At 37.1% G+C, this 20,849-nt stretch overlaps 2 protein-coding genes across 5 annotated transcripts in view; one reads left to right on the top strand and one right to left on the bottom strand.

Moving 5' to 3' along the window:
* The window catches only part of erfl1 (Ets2 repressor factor like 1), an 81,002-nt gene extending 76,814 nt beyond the window's left edge, over positions 1 to 4,188 (top strand). The window contains exon 7 of the mRNA XM_051920638.1: positions 2,061 to 4,188. Coding sequence (XP_051776598.1) covers positions 2,061 to 2,797 — 737 coding nt within the window. The 3' untranslated portion in view covers positions 2,798 to 4,188. The remainder of the gene's footprint in view (positions 1 to 2,060) is intronic.
* A 66-nt stretch (positions 4,189 to 4,254) lies between these two features.
* arhgef1b (Rho guanine nucleotide exchange factor (GEF) 1b) overlaps positions 4,255 to 20,849 on the bottom strand; it is a 171,333-nt gene continuing 154,738 nt past the window's right edge. For all 4 annotated transcript variants that reach the window (XM_051920616.1, XM_051920618.1, XM_051920617.1 and 1 more), the window contains 5 exons: positions 19,842 to 19,964; positions 17,760 to 17,957; positions 17,175 to 17,299; positions 11,611 to 11,705; positions 4,255 to 6,711 (listed from right to left, as the gene is read on the bottom strand). In XM_051920616.1, the coding sequence (XP_051776576.1) occupies positions 11,631 to 11,705; positions 17,175 to 17,299; positions 17,760 to 17,957; positions 19,842 to 19,964 (521 nt within the window). In that variant the 3' untranslated portion in view covers positions 4,255 to 6,711; positions 11,611 to 11,630. The remainder of the gene's footprint in view (positions 6,712 to 11,610; positions 11,706 to 17,174; positions 17,300 to 17,759; positions 17,958 to 19,841; positions 19,965 to 20,849) is intronic.

The raw sequence follows: 20,849 nt of genomic DNA, 5'->3' as shown, positions 1-20,849 counted from the left end.
AGAAGCCCCCTTCCTCTCCACAGCACCCGGGGATCACCAGGGCGGGACTCTAGATAATGAGTTATTACCATGAACTCAACAGTAATCATTTGCTGTGGTTATCAGAAAATGGTCACCATAGGCTGTCCAGCTCTCAAGCAGCACATTACCTCCATTAACTGCACTTCTGTCCACTTTCTCAGCAGCAGATGATCACCAGCAGCTTATATGCTCTAGGTAACAATTAACAATAGTAAGCCACCAAGCACTCAGAGAAAAGAGAATGTACCAATCACCTCAGAATGGCTAGCTCCCTGCAGCAAATGATCATCATGACCTGACAAGCTTCTGATCACGAGGGATTACCACAAAGGCCACTGATCTCTCAGCAGCAGGAGACCTCCACTAGCTTTCTGCTGCTCCACATTAACAGTAGTTGTATTCTGAGCATCTGTAGATCATCATGAGGTCTCTGTCTTTCCGCAGTAAGTGATGAACTTAAACTGTGAGACTGTCGTTCTCATGTGCTAGCTGGCTGGCTCCCAAGAGTAGTAGATCACAACAAAATGTTTCAGCTCTCAACAGCAAATGACAATCACAAGTTATCAGGCCATTAGTGGTGGGGATCACAACAGGCTTACCACATTTAAACTGGTCACTACTAATCTACTTTCATCTCAGCAGGTGGTCACCATCATGGACTGCATGACTCTCAACATGTGTGATGAGCCCCAGCTGCCTTCTTTTGCGTAGCAGCAACTCATCACAAACTGTTAATTTTTTATTCATAAACACTTACTAAATGCCGTCTTGCTCTCAGCAGTGCGAAACCACCATAAGCTGATGGGCTCCAAGTAGCAAGTGATCTCTTCAAGTCATTGGGTTCTTTGTTGCGCATGATCATTACGAGCTCCTAGTATATCTACAGTACACTGATTAGATAACTCTACAAGAAAAAACGATCACAAGTGGCCTTCTTCTCAACAGCTAGGGACCACCAGGGTATATCTGGAAGTCATGAACTACCCATCTTGCTCTGCTATTTAAATCACCTTGAACTTTCCAGGCAGCAAGGAGTTACCCAGTTTTCAGTAGTTGGCAATCCCCACAAGACACCAAAGACTTTGGGGAAGAACTGTGGTCTACTGGCTGTCATATACTGTATAGTAGGAGTCTGCAAAGTCAGTCCTGGGAGGCAATACAGGCTGCAAGTTTTTGTTCCACCTGAGTTTCTTAATGAGAAGTCTGTTATTGCCATTGAAGCACTTATTGCTCATGCAACATTTCCAAGCTTCATTTTAGTTGTCCCACTTGCTAAGATTTTCCACCTTTATTTGCCTATTTTAGTCATAAAGTCATAATTCACTGATTTTAATTACTCCTTACTGGAAATAAAATGCAAAAGACAAAAGGATTGAAAGGTTCTGTATCTAACTTATTTCTGTTTACACTTGTGTATATGCATTATATTTTATTAAACAAGATAAATGTAACTGAAGGGAAAAAACTTATGGCCAGGGAATTACTCATCTTCTTCAGGCTACAGACATTTTCCCCCATTCAGAGTTGGTTCCGTTCACTAAAATAGGCTCTGGTCCCCATGAGCCTGAACTGGACTAAGTGGTTTTCAGCAAAGGATCGATAGATTTGTGCCAAAGACAGCAGATTTGTCAATTTAACCAATGATGTCTGAGTTTTGGAGTGAAAGCCAGCACCATAGTGGCCTATCTGGAGCTGATAAAAATTGCAAAAAAGTCATCATGGAAAAATCGAGATATCAACAAATAGGGTTCTTAGCTTATTGAAGTTGTGTAAAGGGTTGCTTTCTATGACTTGAGATTCTAATAATCTGCAAAAAATAATAGTAAGGAACGGGAGTAATGCAGTCTTGTGTGTAACACTCATTTGTGCAGTAAGACTTGTGCTCTGTTATATCTAATAGAATCACGGGAACAGAGTCTCTTCCCAGATTTACCATAGAAGCCACAGCATTACATGTACCATACAGTCAGGTGCTCTAAGAATGTGATTTGTTGCTTTTAATTTAAGCTTTGTACTTTCTTTTTCTCTTCCCTCATCAGGTGGCCCCTGCTACTCCAAGCCCACAGGACTGTTAGCACCATACAGCCGCAGTCCACAATTTTCTGAATATCCATGGAACTTTAACCCCTACTTGCCAGGCGCATTCTCCTTGAACAATCCCAAACTGCCCACAGGCTCCATGTACCCTCCACATTTCTATCCCAATCCTTTGCAAACCTCCCTGTCCCAGCTGCCAAGCCCTTTCTCTTCCCTGTTGCCTGGAGTGGATGGGCTGGAGCAGAGCACTCTCAGAGGTCAAACTCCAGCAAGTATTGGAGGGGCTTTGGCTCGTCTTTGTCAACCACCGTTCCCTGCTGGCTTACCCCTTGGCCGAGGGATAGAGTTGGTACATAGCAGTGGAGAGAGGGAGGCGCCACACACTCCAGGAAGCGGAGTCGGAGGTGTGCAGAGTCCTGTTCCTCGAGGTGTGAAAGAAGATCCAGGCTCTGATTCGGAACTGGAAATAACTGACCTTAGTGAGTGCAGCTCAGACAATGAAAATGATAGCTGCGACTTCCGAGGAGATCAAAATAAATCACTTTCATCTCTGGCAATCTTGGAAGGTAAAACTGCACTTCATGGTCCATCAGTTGTGGCACCTACACCCCCACATAAACTTTTAGGCTGTGTGCCACCTACTGCACGACTGGCTATTGGCCTTCCAGGAACAGAAAAACTGCAAACGACTGCCGCTGACTGTAGCAGAGACACAAACAGCAGTATTGTCAAAAGTTAATAGGGTGCAGTAGAAACATCTAACTGGTGGTGAAGGCAGTCCATGTCATCACCCAGTGCTGCCTTGTAAATTGTAATGACAGCCAGTTGAGCTCTAATCTAGCAGAGAACAGAGATAGGACAATGGCAATAACTGTTGCTTCACATCATGTTGTATTGACAACAAAATTGGGGTGGGGGGGAGGAAAAAAAAATATGTTCATGCACCAAGGTTCAGTTTCCACAAAACACCTACAAACTGCTGGAATCCTTCTGATCTTAGTCTACTGGTCTACTTCCAGAATTGTTTGCAATTGCTGAGCTGAGCCAATTATTAACAACCTTAATTATTCGCCTATGTAAATAAAACAGTGTTTAATCTATCTAAATTTTAAATAAAATGTCCTCTTTTCAAAAAAGCAAGTCAGGAAACCTTGAAAGAGTTTAGCCTAAGACTAGCACTCCCCCTAGTGGATACATCCAATTTATTTTTGCCTAATTTTTTCCACACGAGGTGACTTGAAAGTATGTGTGATATTTTTCGAATACATGCACATAATTCATTGAAGGTTAAGAATTTTGTGCTAAAAGGTTTAGTCATAATGTAAGTAATGTGGAAAATGCAAAATGGTTGTATTCAGATGCACAAAAAGGCTTGTAAGAATTATTTGCATCTTTCTCTGTTTGGTTTTTCTTGACTGGTTGGAATGCACTAGTTTAGTGCTGAACTGGACAGGCAGTTATTTGTCACCTGCCCCAAGCAACTGTTCACTTGTGTTAAATACTGTATAAATGTTTAGAAATAAAAAAGAAATAAAAGCAAAGAGAATAAAGAAAAACAATTTAAATTTAAAGTTTATTGAAAGAAAATCTGTTTTAAGGTTGTATTTGTGAATTCCCGTGTGTAATAATTGTACTTGGTGTTCAGACAAAGAAAACAAAAATCGAAATCTGTTTTTAAATGTAGATAGAATCTGAAATGCTCTCCTGTGTACAATTTCATAAGTATAAAGCATTTTAATGTATTCTTCTGTAATAATAGTCTACAAATGAATACCTTCAGAGCAATAAATTCTGGTGTTTAAACTAATGTTCTGGGAAATATTTGTGTTACATTGAGAGGAACGTCCGATTTCCAAGACAAGAATACGCCTAAAGGGTTTTGTGGTCATACACTTTCCTTTCTAAGGAGAAGTATAATCTAATGTTGAAATTAAAATTAACCTGTAGAAAAAAAAAAAAAAATCTAGATTGTATATTATGGTATTCTGTGCAACGCTAGCATGGATGCTTACAAGTAGTAACAAATGATGCTTCTGCTGTTTCTAGAGACCAAGTGTCTTGGTCACTTTACGCAGTTAAGCACGAGCATGTAAGACAGCCAGGAGAACCGATTACCAATGAACTAAACAATTCCCATGTTCTACCTGTGTAAACAAAATTTCAAAATTAGTCCAAGAACACAGATAACAAAATAAATGGAGTATACTGTTTATTTGCTCATAAAAAAAGAAACTCATGATTACATAGTACCAGACTTCCAATGCATTGTTTTTGTAATACTCTTTATTCTTTAATCAGCTGCTAAAATCAGCAACACTTATATTTTCTCCATATTAAAACTCAGTTCCATAATTCTCAGCCTATTTCATAAGGCATAAGAAATGTACACATTTTTACTTCCCCAACCTATTTCTCATGAAAACATAGGCAGTTTTGTTTTAAAAAACGTGGAAGAATTGCACTGTAAAAGTAGACTCAGAAAGTAAAACCAGATTATCTGTGATCTGTAGGCATGAACTGATCATTATTATTTTCACTTTTCATTATGTAAAAAGGTTTCATGGAACATGGGAAGAAGGAAATTTTTCATATAGGTTGACAAGAGTTTGAACAAATGTCTCATGAATAAGAATCTTCCTATCTTTTCAAAAATTAAAATCAACATAAACACAGCTCTAGGGACCTGAATTTCAAATGCTTTGAAAATTTTATTTTTACAAACCAACTGGACCATTTCAATATGATTTACAACAAATTTCTACAAAATCACTATAAAATAATCTCCAAACTTGTGTTTGCCAGGTTCTGTCACTCTCGGTGCACTAGCAAAGGTACTCTTTTGCAGCAGTGATTTGATACATCTAACCTGCAATTAATGCCTGTGACAACACAAATATAAAGTTTTGGAGTTTATTCCACATATGTACAAAAAATAAATAAGCCAAAACTATCACAAATTACTCAGGTTTCACAACAACCAGTTCAGTATTTGCTATCTTTTTTACCTCCTGTAAAAGACCAGGAAAGGAAACTTTATAGTTTGTAAAGAAAAAAAATAAAATGAAAAGGGTATTATTTAAAACTTCTTTGGTCCCACTGTATTTTGTAAATTAATCTGAAAATAAATGTTTGTTACAATAAAAAGAACAATAATAATAATAATAATAATATCCATAATAAGATAAAGACCCTTTACATAATTATATAAATCCCACCCGTATTGGAAAAGTCTGAATGAAGGCTGCCACTCTCAGTGGAAGCATGCTACAAAATATTATTTTCCCATATATAATAATCCTGAAGTAGTCACATATGTAAGCAGAAAACTTGAGACTTGCTGTCAATACAGTACACAGACTGGTCATTAGACTGGAATAATTTCTCAATGTGGACAAAAACCTGGATTTACCAGTATAAATGTCTTAACCAGGCCTAGAAGGCTGAAATATTCAACACTGGGCTTGAGAGGCTCACTTATAACAGTGTGATGAACAGCTGTATTAAATGCAGCTCTACGTTTCAATGCTTAAGTGTTTTTGCTCATTGAGGATGACTTTAATCAAAATGAAAAACCAAAAATGACACTGTGAGGTAACATTACATTAGACAGCGTTCATACAAGTTCCACCACTTTACAAATTGAAGACTTCATACAGTAACAAATATTCAAACTAATAAAAAATAATAAAAACAGATTTAAAACCTTTCTTTTATAAGCGCAATTATACACACACATATATATATATTTATATTCTTTTTTTTCTTTCTTCCTAAAACCCAGCATTTAAGTTGCAGTGCCCATTCTAATATACATACTACCAACCTGATTTCACATGCACAGTCCATCTTCTATTCAAACTTGAATCAACTGGCAAGGAATGACAAAAACTAAAACAGAAAAATGTGAGCGTGCATAAACCTATTCAGCAATTTATTAGGCGATTGTTAATACTCTACTATCATACAATAGCTCTAGAGAATGTGGCAACACTCTCTATCTAAGTAATGGCAACAAATTACCTACAGTAGGTTCACCAAGGAAAAACTATACACAAGCTCGAATTTAACCAGACACACACATTTAGCTGGTGTTTTTACAGAAAAAAACACCATATAAGGCACAATGGTGTTTTAGTACAATACGATGCATAGTCTAAAGGGAGGAAAGGAAAGTCATACTAAAAAAAGTGTAAGTAGCAATAACATTTTACCTAGCAGCAAGTTCTACTGACCTTTACAAAACATCAAGGAATGACAAATTCAGCCTGCAAATTGGCAGTGCACAACATCCCAGAAGTCACCAAAGCAAAACAAGGACAAGAATATTGATGAGGTAGGGAATGATTTGAATACACCTAAACAATAGAAGGGGTTAAAAAATGTAAGGCTCCACCAAACTATTTCAGCAACAAAGGAGAAAAAAAAATACAAATTTAAAATGCACTACACTCCTGTATGTTGCAAACTGGAAGACACTATAAATAAAAGGAAGGGACATTTAAAACAGGTTGGTTGTTGAACATCTTCTTTCTACAAGCTTTCAACTAGTGCAAGCTTCCAGGCAAAGTAGGCCAGTAGAGAACAAGGAGTGACAGGAAAAGATGGTAAAGCACAGCGTGTCCAAGCAGAGCCAATTGATTGACCATCTTCAACCTGTAAAGGTAAACATGAGTCATGATCATAGCCAACAGTAATGTCAATCAACAGAGATTAAATTTAAAAAAAAAAAAAAAAGGCATTTTGTAAACAAGAATTGGGGAAAAAAGTAAAAGTGCAACACAGTGCAAATAAAGCCCTCCCTGGTTATCCAGCCCTTCACAACCTGCTTTTATACATTTTATTCATTTTCAAGGACTGTATGTACAAGACTTTGTTAAAAATCATAATAAGTTTCTCTAAATCTGCAACTCACAAACAACCAATATTAAACATGGCAGATAGAAAGTTAAGAAGTGTCAATCATATTCATAACAACAAAGATTTTACATAAAACACAGTACTAGTTGTGGCGGACGGCTGGGGGTTGTGCCCAGCTGGGACACCTGGAAGGACCGGGAGAGGGTCCATACCTCCCCTGGTCCTTGAGAGGCCAGCTGCCCTGGTCTGTATGGGGGCCACAGGAACCGAGCATGGAAGCTCAACCCTATTGGGGCCGGTGGCCACCACAAGGGTGCGCCAGGAGGAGTGGAAAGCCTCGGAAGTGCTGCGGGAAGGAATTCCAGGGACAACCAGAATGCTTTTGGGTGCTCATGTGCCACCGGAAGCACATCCGGATATCTATAAAAGAGGCTGCATCCCTCGAGTAGAAGAGCCCGAGTCGGGAGGAAGAAGAGAGAGCTTGTAGGACAGGAGTAAAGGCAGCTTAAGGAAGTCCAAATGGGAGAGAGGGACTTTTGAAGGGTGTTTGGTGCATGGGCACTGTGTTGTGTGCTTAAAATTGTTATGAAATGTCAAGAATATCTGGGACATTCTGAGTCAGCCTGTTTGTGTCCGGGCTGAACTACCACACAGTTTACTGTATGTATTCATTTATATATGAATTAATCATTTTTATCATATAGTTCGCTTAGCTGAATCAGTTTCACAAAGCTTGTCAACCTATAAAGTTACAAGATTGAAATATTGTGTACAGAAAGACATATGGGCTAAACAAAAGTACTCTAAAGGTGATAATTACAATTTATCAAGGACATATAGTTGAAAAAAGCTACAGAAATTAAACACTGAAAACAGATTTTAAAAGGCACATTTGTGTATTTCAGTGCAGTGGATTACCTGCCCTATAAATACTTCCTCCTAAAAATGCATCACACTGTTTTTAAGCACTGTGAAATTTATTTGAATAATTTGGCTTTAGACAATAGCACAATGGACTTTTCTGCTACAATATAAATAGGCAGTTGTCCTAATGGCTACTGTTACTTGGTATTATCAATGTGGTATGACAGCACCTTTCTATACAAGTTTTCCTTCCTTTAGTGGCTAAAGTATACAGTAGTGAAAAATAAAATGTGCATGTATTTTTTTTTGTTCCGAGAAACTAGATAATATAAAAAATTTAAAAGGGCTTGTTTTGCTGATGTTACAGAAGGTTGTTTTGAGAATTAGAGGTTTCCATGAGTTCAAAACATTTCTGGTTCATGCAAAATTGGCCACTGAAGGAAAATCTCTCGTGAGTTCATCATAATAATCAGTACTAAATTTCTTATTCTAACTTTGTGCCCCCTTTATAGCTGCTACCAATGTTGCTTGAAAGGATTTTTTGAAACAGATGTCATCAAGGACATGATCTCAGAGTCTGTTCAAATCAGCCACCATGCTATAGTAAAATTTCAGATATGCAGCATTGGGGTGTACTACATGTTCAGTATTCTGCAAAACTATGTCTTATTTGAGTAATATGTAGTATTGGTGTGTGTTGAGAGTGCCAAAGATAATCATTGTCATACTACTGCCATTATTACAGCCTTGTACAAATATTCACACCTTTTCCATTTTCAAATTTTGAAAGATTATAAATGATAATATTTAGATAACTTCTAATAAATGCACTTAGACATATGTCTATAGCAGGATTAAACGCTCAAAAGTAAAGTTTTAAAAAGGAAATGTCAGTAGAAATCAAAGGAAAAAAATGAAATGTGTCTATTACATAAATATTCAAAGGTCAACAACTTATTATTTGATTGAGTCACTTTATTCTATAGTTTTGGCTTTCAGGTATTCTTTTAAAAGTCTTACTAAAACATAAATCTTCACATAATTTTCCTCCACTTCACCCCCCTCCAAATGGGACTGTTTAAAATCAAACCCTTGGGTTATTGTACTAGGATTGTACTATCATATGTTATGCGCTTCTCCATGGGTACTGTTTAATATCATACCCTGGGCTTATTCTTTCAGGCCTGCTCAAGATTATATTCTAGGTTTACAGTATTTGGACTGTATTGTCAATAGATATCTCTACTTTATTCCTTCTACACCACTGCTTGGGGGCTTGTTTTTGTTCTGGGCGTGCTCTGTCTCTAGGCATATCAGATGACTGGGACTTCATTAAGTGTCGTCTAGCCTCACTTCGGTAGCCAAACCGGGGCGCGGGTGGGGGCAATAACCTCTGGCAATTTTAGAAATTAAGGATAAAGCTATCATACGTAATAATGTGCTACCTTAATTTAAGACTATAAAATATCAACAAAAGTTCAGAAGCAATGTCTCTATAAACAAAGAATTGACTTTGTAAGCTGGATCAAACTACTGTATACAGTAGCAGTCCAGAAGCTTCAGTTTGTATTAACAACATTATTTCAGACTACTTCAAACTAGAACGTGGTACTAGACAAGGATGCCCCCTGTCACCACCGCTTTTTGCAATCGCTATTGAGCCATTGGCAGTTCACTTTTGAAATGCTTATCAGATAAGGGGGATTATCACAGAAGGACTTGAACAGAAAATATTACTATAGGCAGATGGTATGGTACTAAATGTATCAGATCCACAAAATACTGTGCCTGTTGCCCGAACTGCACTAGCAGAATTTCAAAAGATATCTGGACTCAAAATTAATCTGAACAGAAGTGTGCTTTTTCCAGTGAAAAGCAAACAACATTAGATTGGATACCTTCCCTTTTATCATTAAAGATCAGTTTAAATACCTAGGGGTAAACATCACAAGTAAATATAAAGCTCTTTCTCAACAAACCTTTGCTGTCTGCTTGGAAAAGCTTAAAACAAGACGTGCATAGATTTTCTACTCACTGTCTTACTTTAGCAGGGAAAATTAACACTATCAAGATAAGTATCCTCCATAAGCTTCTGTTTCTACTATTTCAAAACATAATTTAAGAAATTAGATTCAATCATAACTTCATTTATTTGGAATTTGATATATCCAAGCATACAAAGGGTGACCCTACAAAGACCCAAGGCAGAAGGTGGCAAGGCTCTACCTAACTTTCAATTTTATTATTGGGCAGCAAATTGGGCTATAAAAGCTACACAAGCTATAAAGAGTTGGACATTGACACAAACAGATAAACATACACTAGCTTGGTCCACAATAGAAATGAAATCCTGCAGTACTTCTTCATATTTCTTGCTTTGTACACCAGTAAACACAAGGTATCGTCAATATACTAACACCCCAATTGTGCTTCATTCACTCAGAATATGGAACCAATGTAGGAAGTAGTTCAAGACAGAGAAGCTTTTATCTGTGGCACCTCTACATGATAACCACCTTTTTCCACCCTTTCAAACTTACACAGTTTTTAATGTTTGGAAAATGTATGGCATTGTATGTATGAACAATTACACTCCAAATTTAACTTTCCATCAACACAACTCTTCCACTACCTTCAAATTAGAAACTTTGCAAAAAAAAATCTGCCCAATTTTCCTCAACTCCCACCTACTTCTATTGCAGAGGAAATAGTGATCAATCTTGAGGACTCAAGACAGCATTTCTGTAATATATAAGAACATTTTAAAGATCCTTTCCTTTCAAAGATCACAGAGTACAGTGGGAAAAGGATCTCTTGCTCAACATTTCAGAATTCACTCTAGCTCCATATGGGCAAAGCATACAATTACTCGACTTAAAATCTTTTGTCGAACACATTTGGCTTGTTTAAAATTGTCCAAAATGTTTCCAGGGCAAGATCCAACCTGCGAACGTTACAATTGAGTTCCAGCCTCATTAGACCATATATTTTGGGCATGCATCAAATTAACATCATTCTGGACCAAAATCTTTAAATGCTTATCAGACAGCCTTGGTGTCACAATCTCTCCTAATTCATTAACAGCTGTGTTTTGGTGTACTCCCAGATGGGCTTAAAGTGGAGAAAGACACAAATTGTAATTTCCTTTACTTCCCTATTGACATGTAGACTTATCTTGTTCAACTGGAAGAATTCTAACCCACCTCTTTTAAGTCAGTGGGTAAGTGATGTTTTATATTATTTGAAATTGGAAAAAATCAAATTCTCACTCAGAGGATCTTAAAACCCGGCAGGTTCTAATCAATGACATTTTAGAATAAACATTTTAATTGGGGAAAATGATTTTCTCACCCTTTTTTTCTAATCTTAAAGTTTTACTGTGGCTGTTGGCCTTGCTCTCTTTCTCATGTGTGGGGGTTGATTTGAATTTAGTGTTGTCAAATTTGACTGGCTTGTATGGGATGTTACTTGCTTTTAATAAATTCAATAAAATGTTAAATATATATACTGGGGAGAATTACTTCTTTCCCTCTGTACTACTCTCGAAGTTTTACTCTGCCTGTTGGCCTTCCTCTCTTTCTCATGGGTGGGGGTTGAATTCAATTTAGTTTTGTTAAGTATGACTTGATTGTATGGAACTTTACATGCTTTTAATATATTCAATAATAAATAAATAAATCTCATCTGGGAAGATTTCTTGTCTCTTATTCTCTCCATTTAAATTCAAATGAAATGGTCACATCCTCTAATGTTTAAAACCACTATTTCCATAAATCCATTTAACACCTCATAAAATGTGTGATCCTTCTAAATGGCTGAACATTTTCTTACCTGCCTTCCAACTTCAATGCTCATGTGAAGTTTTGTGGAGACAAGGCAACCTTTGCAAGACCTTCTTGTAATTTGCGAAATTCCTCTTCAATGTTCTTTGGAGAAGGTAAAGAGATAATGACAGAAAGCAAAAGGAATTAATAAAAAAAAGAACAGTTTAACTGACATGTAAACATGCATTTCCTCCTTAATAACTCCAGATTCTAAAACTTATATAATTTAGACAGACCTTTTAAGAACTTTCATAAACAAAACTATTCTAGAACTGCAAAGAGAAAACTACAGCGCCAGCCATAAGGGGACTCATTAAATTAGAAGTAGAGCATCTAGTCATACAGAACCCAAAGCTGTGCCAACTTCTAGATGGCTACCACCAACTTAGATTGCAAAAGTCTTAAGACACTCTTCTGGAACATTGTTGGTGAATAATTACAAAATTCTCCAGGAGCAGTTTGTACCCACATACAATGGCGTCACGCACAGATGCTGCGGCTTTGTGCTCCCCGAACAGGTGCTCTTTTCTGCTATTATCGTTCTTAATATTGACTTTCATTGTTTTACACATGGAAGTGAGCATCCACTACAGTCATCAAAAGCTTCTATAGATCGGCTCTAATAGCACAGATAATTATTATAACACAGAAGCAATACCACAGGAGATTCTCAGATCACCGGGACTTATGTTGACTCCTACACTTGGAAGACGGCGACGCAGACGACACAGGGAGTGGAAGCAAAAAAGAGGCAAGCGAGCAGGATTACTAGCTAGGCTAAAGACTGCTCTGCATAAAACCCCTCTGTCCTAGCGTTCTTCTTGCGAATACTAGATCACTCGCAAATAAAATGGATGAGCTCCGACTAGATATTTCCACACATAAATCTACAAGGGATTGTTGTCTTTTGATTTTTTCAGAGACGTGGCTGGATCCCACCATACCGGACACAGCAGTTGAACTTGTAGGTTGCACGCTCCATCGAGCCGATCAAACCTCCGATTCCGGTAAGAAAACAGGTGGAGGACTGTGTGTCTATACTAATAATGCTTGGTGTAGTAATATATGTAACTACAATCAACAAGTTTTGTTGACCGGACGTGGAATATCTGATGCTAAGATGGAGACCGTTTTACCTACCGAGAGAACATACCATCGTTATTGTTACGGCAGTATACATACCTCCTCAGGCTAATGTTAAGTCAGCGCTTGAAAAATTGTTTGACATTATTGGTAAACAACAGAACTCGCACCCTGATGCAGTTTTTATCATTGCTGTAGATTTTAACCAAGCGAATCTTAAGGATGTATTCCACAGATTTTATCAGCATGAACATTGTAAAACCCGAGGGGAAAACACCTTAGACCACGTCTATACAAACATAAAAGACGCCTATAAGGTCATTCCACACCCCCACCTCAGCCAGTCTGATCATCTCTCTTTCTTTTACCAGCGCACAAAGCCCTTATCAACAGTACTAATTCAGTTAGCAAGACTGTTAAAGTTTGGCCTGAAGCTGCCATTTGCCAACTCCAGGACTGCTTTGAACAAACAGACTGGAATATATTTTTTCATCAGACAGACTTAGAGACATATACTTCTTCTGTGCTGTCATATATTAATTACTGTGTGGACAATGTCACTGTCAACAAAAGGATTAAGGTCTACCCAAATGAGAAACCATGGATGAAAAGTGAAGTCAAACAGCTGCTCAGGGAAAGGACAAAGCCTTTAAATTAGGAGACACATCAGCCTATAGAGCTGCCAGAGCTAACCTCAAGAAGAGCATCAAGTCTGCTAAACTAATGTACAAACCACGGATTGAGGAGGACTTTGACAGTAACTCAAACTCACAATGGATGTGGCAAGGCATCCAATTAATCACGGATTACAAAAAGAAAAATGACGTACAATATACACTTGCCAATAACAATGCCAACCTAGCCGAGGAACTTAAGTTTCTTTGCACGGTTTGACAAGGACAATAACCAGACTCACAGACTTTGGTCGTACACATCAATACAAGGAAGGCAGCAGGTCCTGATAATGTGCAAGGACGTGTGCTCCAGGCCAGCGCTGACCAATTAGCGGAAGCATTTGCACACATATTCAACCTCTCTCCCTTGTGCCTGAAATCCACAACCATTGTACCTGTTCCCAAAAAACCGAGGATAACCTGTCTTAATGACTATCGACCAGTTGCTCTCACCCTTGTCATCGCAAAGTGTTTTGAATGGCTGGTAATCACCCACATCAAAGTCTCCATCCCAGTTGATCTAGACCAAATCCAGTTTGCCTATCGGTCAAACAGATCAACTGAGGACACCATCTGTGTGGATCTACATGCTGCCCTCTCACACTTGGAAAAGTCCAACACCTATGTTAGGATGCTCCTCATTGACTACAGCTCTGCATTTAATACCATCAGACCTAACCAACTTATTATAAAACTCTATGCACTAGGACTTGCTCCGTCCATATGCAACTAGTTACTGGATTTTCTCACCAACCGCCCCCAGTCTGTAAGGACGGGCAAACACACATCCTTCTCCCTTACCCTGAGCACTGGTGCGTCGCAAGGATGTGTACTAAGCCCCTTCTCTATGCACTCTTCACCCATGACTGTCAACCCATCCACCAATCAAACATCATTGTTAAATTTGCGCATGATGCGACTCTCATTGGGCTTGTAACAGACAACAATGAAGCTGCATATAGGGAAGAGGTTCAGAATCTGACAGCATGGTGCAACACCAACAACCAGGTCTTAAATATCAAAAAGACCAAAGAAGTTATTCTGGACTTTAGGACCACTAAAAAAGCAATCACAGTCCGATAATCTATGCAGATGCTGTGGAGAGAGTTTCCAGCTTTAAATTTCTAGGAGTCATCACCTCAGAGGACTTGTGTTTTTTTCTCCAAACATCCATGGAGATGGTGCAATTGTAGATTCAGATTTAAAGCTAAATGCTGTTTTTATACTATACATCTGTTCCCATTAATATCCTTTAATATTCTGGTTATGTGGGATCACAGTGGTAACATACCCATTCTATTTTGACCAAAGATTTCTGAATAAGAACAAATATTTTTTTGTTCAAGCAAGGCCACAGATGCCTGTTGGTGAATTTAAATTAAAAAATGGAAAGAGACAAAAGCAAATGAATACACCAGATTAAATATCTGTCTTTATACTGCATAAAACGGACAGATTAACAGCCATGGAGTAAATATATTTCCAGCTGCAACAGTCAGGTTTCTGAGCACTTTATAAATCTATTGCTTGACAAAATCATTGCAATTAACACTTTAAAAGATTAAAATTGTCTTTACATAGTCTACCATTGTCAGATTTAGAAAATTGCATGAAAATATTTTGATCAGTGCAAAAATTCAAATGTGCTCAGGTGCTTGATGGTTATGCAGGGTTTTTGGAGTGTTTGAGCAGAGTATGACTGCAGTGAGCTCCAAGCTTCTACTAAAAATCAAAAAATTAAAATCCCTCTACTCTAAACAAATGAGAAAACTATACCCAGCAAATACAAGATAATCTCACAATGTTTAAAGGACGAGAGTTTATAGTTTAACATATATTTATCTAACTGGATTATCTGGATTATCTAATTGGAAATGCTCAACTAGTCACTAATTACTATTATGATTTATTCAGTCACTACTTTAAAAATATTTTATATTTTTTAAACCCAGCTATTTAGTCAGCTTTGGATTTCTTCATGTTTTTGAATGTATGCATATGATTTCAATGCAATTCTACCAAATCTAATAGGTAGAAGTTTAGAAATGACAGAGCTTTCTCCTGATTTTTCACCGCCAAACAAAATAGTCTAGCGCTGCTCTGAAATGTGCAGATGATGTAACAATGATCAATAACACCTGCAGAAGTCCTTTTGCATTTAAATCATATATAGAGAAACATTTTTATTTATAGAAGGGACAAGCTTTCCTCTTGAAATAGAAGTAAAATGTTTCTGCTTCAGTATGCACAGATTAACTTGCATTAACCTGTACATATCTACAGTGGGGCAAAAAAGTATTTAGTCAGCCACCAATTGTGCAAGTTCTCCCACTTAAAAAGATGAGAGAGGCCTGTAATTTTCATCATAGGTATACCTCAACTATGAGAGACAAAATGAGAAAAAAAAATCCAGAAAATCAGTTTGATTTTTGAAGAATTTGCAAATTATGGTGGAAAAAAAGTATTTGGTCAATAACAAAAGTTCATCTCAATACTTTGTTATATACCCTTTGTTGGCAATGACAGAGGTCAAACGTTTTCTGTAAGTCTTCACAAGGTTTTCACACACTGTTGCTGGTATTTTGGCCCTTTCCTCCATGCAGATCTCCTCTAGAGCAGTGATGTTTTGGGGCTGTCGCTGGGCAACATGGACTTTCAACTGCCTCCAAAGATTTTCTATGGGGTTGAGATCTGGAGACTGGCTAGGCCACTCCAGGACCTTGAAATGCTTCTTACGAAGCCACTCCTTCGTTACCCGGGCGGTGTGTTTGGGATCATTGTCATGCTGAAAGACCCAGCCACATTTCATCTTCAATGCCCTTGCTGATGGAAGGAGGATTGCTCCCACAGTTGATTTCTTCACACCAAGCTGCTTACCTATTGCAGATTCAGTCTTCCCAGCCTGGTGCAGGTCTACAATTTTGTTTCTGGTGTCCTTTGACAGCTCTTTGGTCTTGGCCATAGTGGAGTTTGGAGTGTGACTGTTTGAGGTTGTGGACAGGTGTCTTTTATATTGATAACGAGTTCAAACAGGTGCCATTAATACAGGTAACGAGTGGAGGACAGAGGAGCCTCTTACAGAAGAAGTTACAGGTCTGTGAGAGCCAGAAATCTTGCTTGTTTGTAGGTGACCAAATACTTTTATATAAATTATTTTCCACCATAATTTGCAAATAAAATTCTTTAAAATCAGACAATGTGATTTTCTGGATTTTTTTTCTCATTTTGTCTCTCACAGCTGAGGTATACCTATGATGAAAATTACAGGTCTCTCTCATCTTTTTAAGTGGGAGAACATGCACAATTGGTGGCTGACTAAATACTTTTTTGCCACACTGTATATTACAACACCCTCAACTGAAGTAAAAAACAATCCAAGACATAGCCAACAAGATGTCACAACATTTAGCGGTTCTAAAAGCAGCCTAACCTTTGTATGTTCTAACCTGTAATATTTTTCTCTAGAACAAAATGGAATGGTAACACGTTAACAACATTATAAGCAGGATTATAAAGTGGGGTGTATAATATATACAGATTATAAATGTTTCCTGTTTGGACAGAAATTAAAAGCACCATTTTCAAAATTCTGATACAACTTCCTTAACAGGTGTAAATGGAAATTAAACATTGTAACTCAAAAATGTGTTTTCATACAGTACTCATTTATTTTCTTTAATGAATGTTAATCAGTGCTCTTTTTCTCATGCAGACAATCTGGTATCACTGAGCATAGATTCTCAAGTAATAGATTAAATATATTCTGTAAAAACAGACCATTGTAACAGTAGCATAATTCTGATCATTTGAGTACCTTTAACCGCCTGAGTTGTTGCTCCAGAATATCCATTCTGTGTGCTACTTCTTGCTTTTGCTCAAGTGATAGGATAACTGGGGTGCTGAACACCTCACTTGTTTCCTTGTTCTCTAATATGCCCTCTGCAGGTAGAAAATTGATAGCATCGTGAATATAAAGGAAAACAAATCATTCACTAGACTGTTGCATCACAAATCATGTTAGCATAAATTCTTTTATTTAATTTCTCAATCTCTTTTTGAAAGAAATACAGTAAACTACTAAATGCACTGTCACATAATCTAAACAAATAAATACAAATGACAGATCAAGTGCAGAAATCACAAATCTGAGTGTAAAGTATTATGTCTATGAAAGAGTCATTTCTAATTTATTGTGTTTATGTCATTAGACACTTAAAAACCACAAGTCTCTAAATAAAAGAAAGTGTTAGAAAATGTGACCAGAATCAAAACATTGCATTTCTTGTTATATGTCATATTTTGGCATAAGTCAATTCACAGAAACTGATTTCCTTCCAACCTGCTTTGTAAGGCATTTATTTTCTAAAAAGACAGAACATGAATGGCTTTCATTACTCACCTCTCTCATAATGACTCTTGTTATCTTCATTATTTTTTTCTTCACCTTTCCCATTCTCACTAGGCTCATCTGGCCTCTTGTCAGCCATTTCACACTCCTTGACTTCAAGCTCTGAATGTGTCTTCGCATTTTCAGCTGAAGATTCCACATTTTCAGATAAATGTATGTTTCCAACTAGCATTCTCTTCAAGAAGAAAACTAGTATACAGAAAGGAAAATAAATCACTTTGCAACAACAAAAAACTAAAAGAAACAGCAACACATGGTACCAAAAAGCCTAAACTAAAACATCTTAAGACTAGTTTAAAAAGTTAACTGAAATGAACAGCACTAAGTACAGTTTACAAGATCTATGCAGCTAGGGTAGGCATCAGCCTATGTTAACTAACACCCTTGGGGTATAAACACCAATGTGTTGAAAATAGAATAAATTTTATTTTGTCTTTCTCTTTAACAAGAGAATAAACAGACAGAATCACAACAACTAAACATGCTCACAATACCAGGAAAACTAATACGACAGTAAAAGCTACTTAAAAAACAGAAGAGTTTATCTTTCCAAAATGAATAGGACTAGTGCTCTTATTACTATGTAGCCCAGCTGCAACAATGAAGTAAAAGAGAATCCAAGATCATGTAATCACTCCTACAATATCACACTCCAACTACATGACCACACTTGTTGTGTCACTTGACTATGCCCCAATGACATCGCAACACTGCATTGATCTTTGATCCCTGAAACAATGGATGATTGTAAGCCAAACAATATAAGATGAAAATTTGTAAAAATGAAAGAAAAAAAGCACAAATGTTGTGCAGAAGGTGCTCAGCTGTGAACAAGCAGGGCAGTTACATTTTCTTTAATAACCAGTTTATGCACAGACACTTGGCTGCTTAAATGCCATGTAAACCCTTATTCCAACTACAGAAACAAGGTTAACACATGTAGATTTCTTCATTAATAACCTATATATATGGCCATGTAAACCCTTACCTGGGTTACAGTTAAGGATTTTGTGGCCTGTGCATGTCTAGTTGCCTGTGCATGTGTTAGCTTCATACAACCCTTCAGCAGTCACACACAGAAGCATCCATAAGATATATTTTCAGAGGTAAATGCTCAGCGATAGAATTATTCCTTTTCCAGGTTGAAATAATCAGTCTCAATATTTTAGATTCTCAATTTATGTTGATGAGCTGAAAGTACAGTGCTAACCTCAGCAGCACAATATCAGGAGCAGTACGTGTTGGGAGTAACACATTAAAAGTAACAAGCACTGCATATTCTGATTATTTTTTTAATGTAATGAGTAACCTAATGTAATACTTATTTTACTTAAGTAAATATACATGGGTTATTATCACCCCAGCAGCACTGGGTTTAAGGCCAGAAGCACAGGTACTGGTATGCTGGTTCTTCGCAGGGCTCAATCACACAGCCAAGCAAAAAAAGTGTTTGCTGCATGCAATTCAGTAATAGAAACCTATAAATAAAGTGTTAGTTTAGGTTTTATCCATCTTTTTGCTATCGATATGATGAAGGAGTAATGCAGTGACCAGTGTTCACACATCAAACCATTGGTGGCTCAGGCTGAGGATATGAAAAGGGATGAATGTTATTTACTTCACATCACATGAAAGATTAAATGTATTCATAAAGCACAAGAAATGAATCACTGGTTTCATGCTTGTTTTTGGATTCACAACAGCCGATGATGACATTTGTTTTGCTCAGTTTAACGACATCAGAGAGTTTTACCAAAAGGGAATTCCAGAAGCATACTTGCACATGGCAAATGATGGTTTTTGAGAAATCAGGTTTCTTCATTAACTGGTTTACTTATCTTCTTCCAGTTTTGTGTGAGCATGTAAAAGCACTGACTATCAACGGGAGTATAAATATAATAGCTATGTCAAATAAAAGGACCAACAATGCAGTGAACACTTTATATATACTCCCTATAAAAAATATTAATAAAATTAAGCAATGTTATAGGTTGTTAAAATTGGGATGATTAATCAAATCGAACATTCAAGAATATACTGAAGGAATCTGTTTCTTTTTATATTATACATTACCTTCTTCTAATGCTGCACTGGCCACATTTTCCTCTACTATTTGATTTAGACTGTAAGGATCAATTCCATTTGCAGCAAGAAAATCAGCAATCATGTGATTGGTGACCAAATCCTTTTCCTTATCTGAAAAACAAAAGACATCATAAGCATGTGCTGGTAGAATTTTGAGTTAACCTAATAAGCAATTGTTAAGGGTATTAAAGAAAAATTCAAGCATCTAGGGAAAAACCTATCAGCAGATAGTGCAAACTCAATATTGTGAGTTACAGGACTATTTTACTTACAGCAAAAGTCTTCAATTATTTACTATTAATTCCAAATTTTGACAGAAAAAGATAGAAAAACAGGACAAATTAAAGAAACATTTAGGTTAACCACTGAACGCACACTAAGATCCCACTCATTCACCAATTGTTTATACTGGCTTTACCAAATTCATGGGTTCTAGGGTCAAAGCCTATTCTGGTAGTACGAAGCACAAGTCAAGAATTAGCTGTGGACATGATGCCAGCCCAACATAAGTCACACTCATGCAAATATTCACATTCTTAACTAGCAATTCAAACTGCCACTTAAGATGCATATCTTTTTTTTTTTTAACCAGCAAAAATACAATGACAAAGGCTCAATATAAAAATGTATTTTCTTAAATTGAATAAAATGTTAAGAAGCAAAAGAGACTTAATTGAAATGTGAAATGCAGCTAACAACATGATCTCGTTGCTTTGTTTGGAGAGTGCCAAAATATTCCATATTGGTATTATTTTCAAAAGAGGACAAAGACCCTGTAAACAGGTACACAATACTTTGGATAATAGCGTGTTTGTAGGTTAAAAATCAGACTTCTATCATACATAATGAAAGGTAAATGGCAACAATAGAAAATGATAATACTTTGATATCTGCACCTTTTAACTTAGTGAACACTTGATGTAGCCTCCTAAATATATGTAAGGTCATGTGCAGATTTACAGCCAACCGAGTTGAGGCCATTCATACTTATAGCTA

Source organism: Erpetoichthys calabaricus, chromosome 17, assembly GCF_900747795.2.
Source record: "Erpetoichthys calabaricus chromosome 17, fErpCal1.3, whole genome shotgun sequence".
Taxonomy (NCBI): Eukaryota; Metazoa; Chordata; class Cladistia; order Polypteriformes; family Polypteridae; genus Erpetoichthys; species Erpetoichthys calabaricus.
The sequence above is the reverse complement of the archived record's forward strand: the minus strand, read 5'-3'. Positions and strand labels throughout refer to the sequence as shown.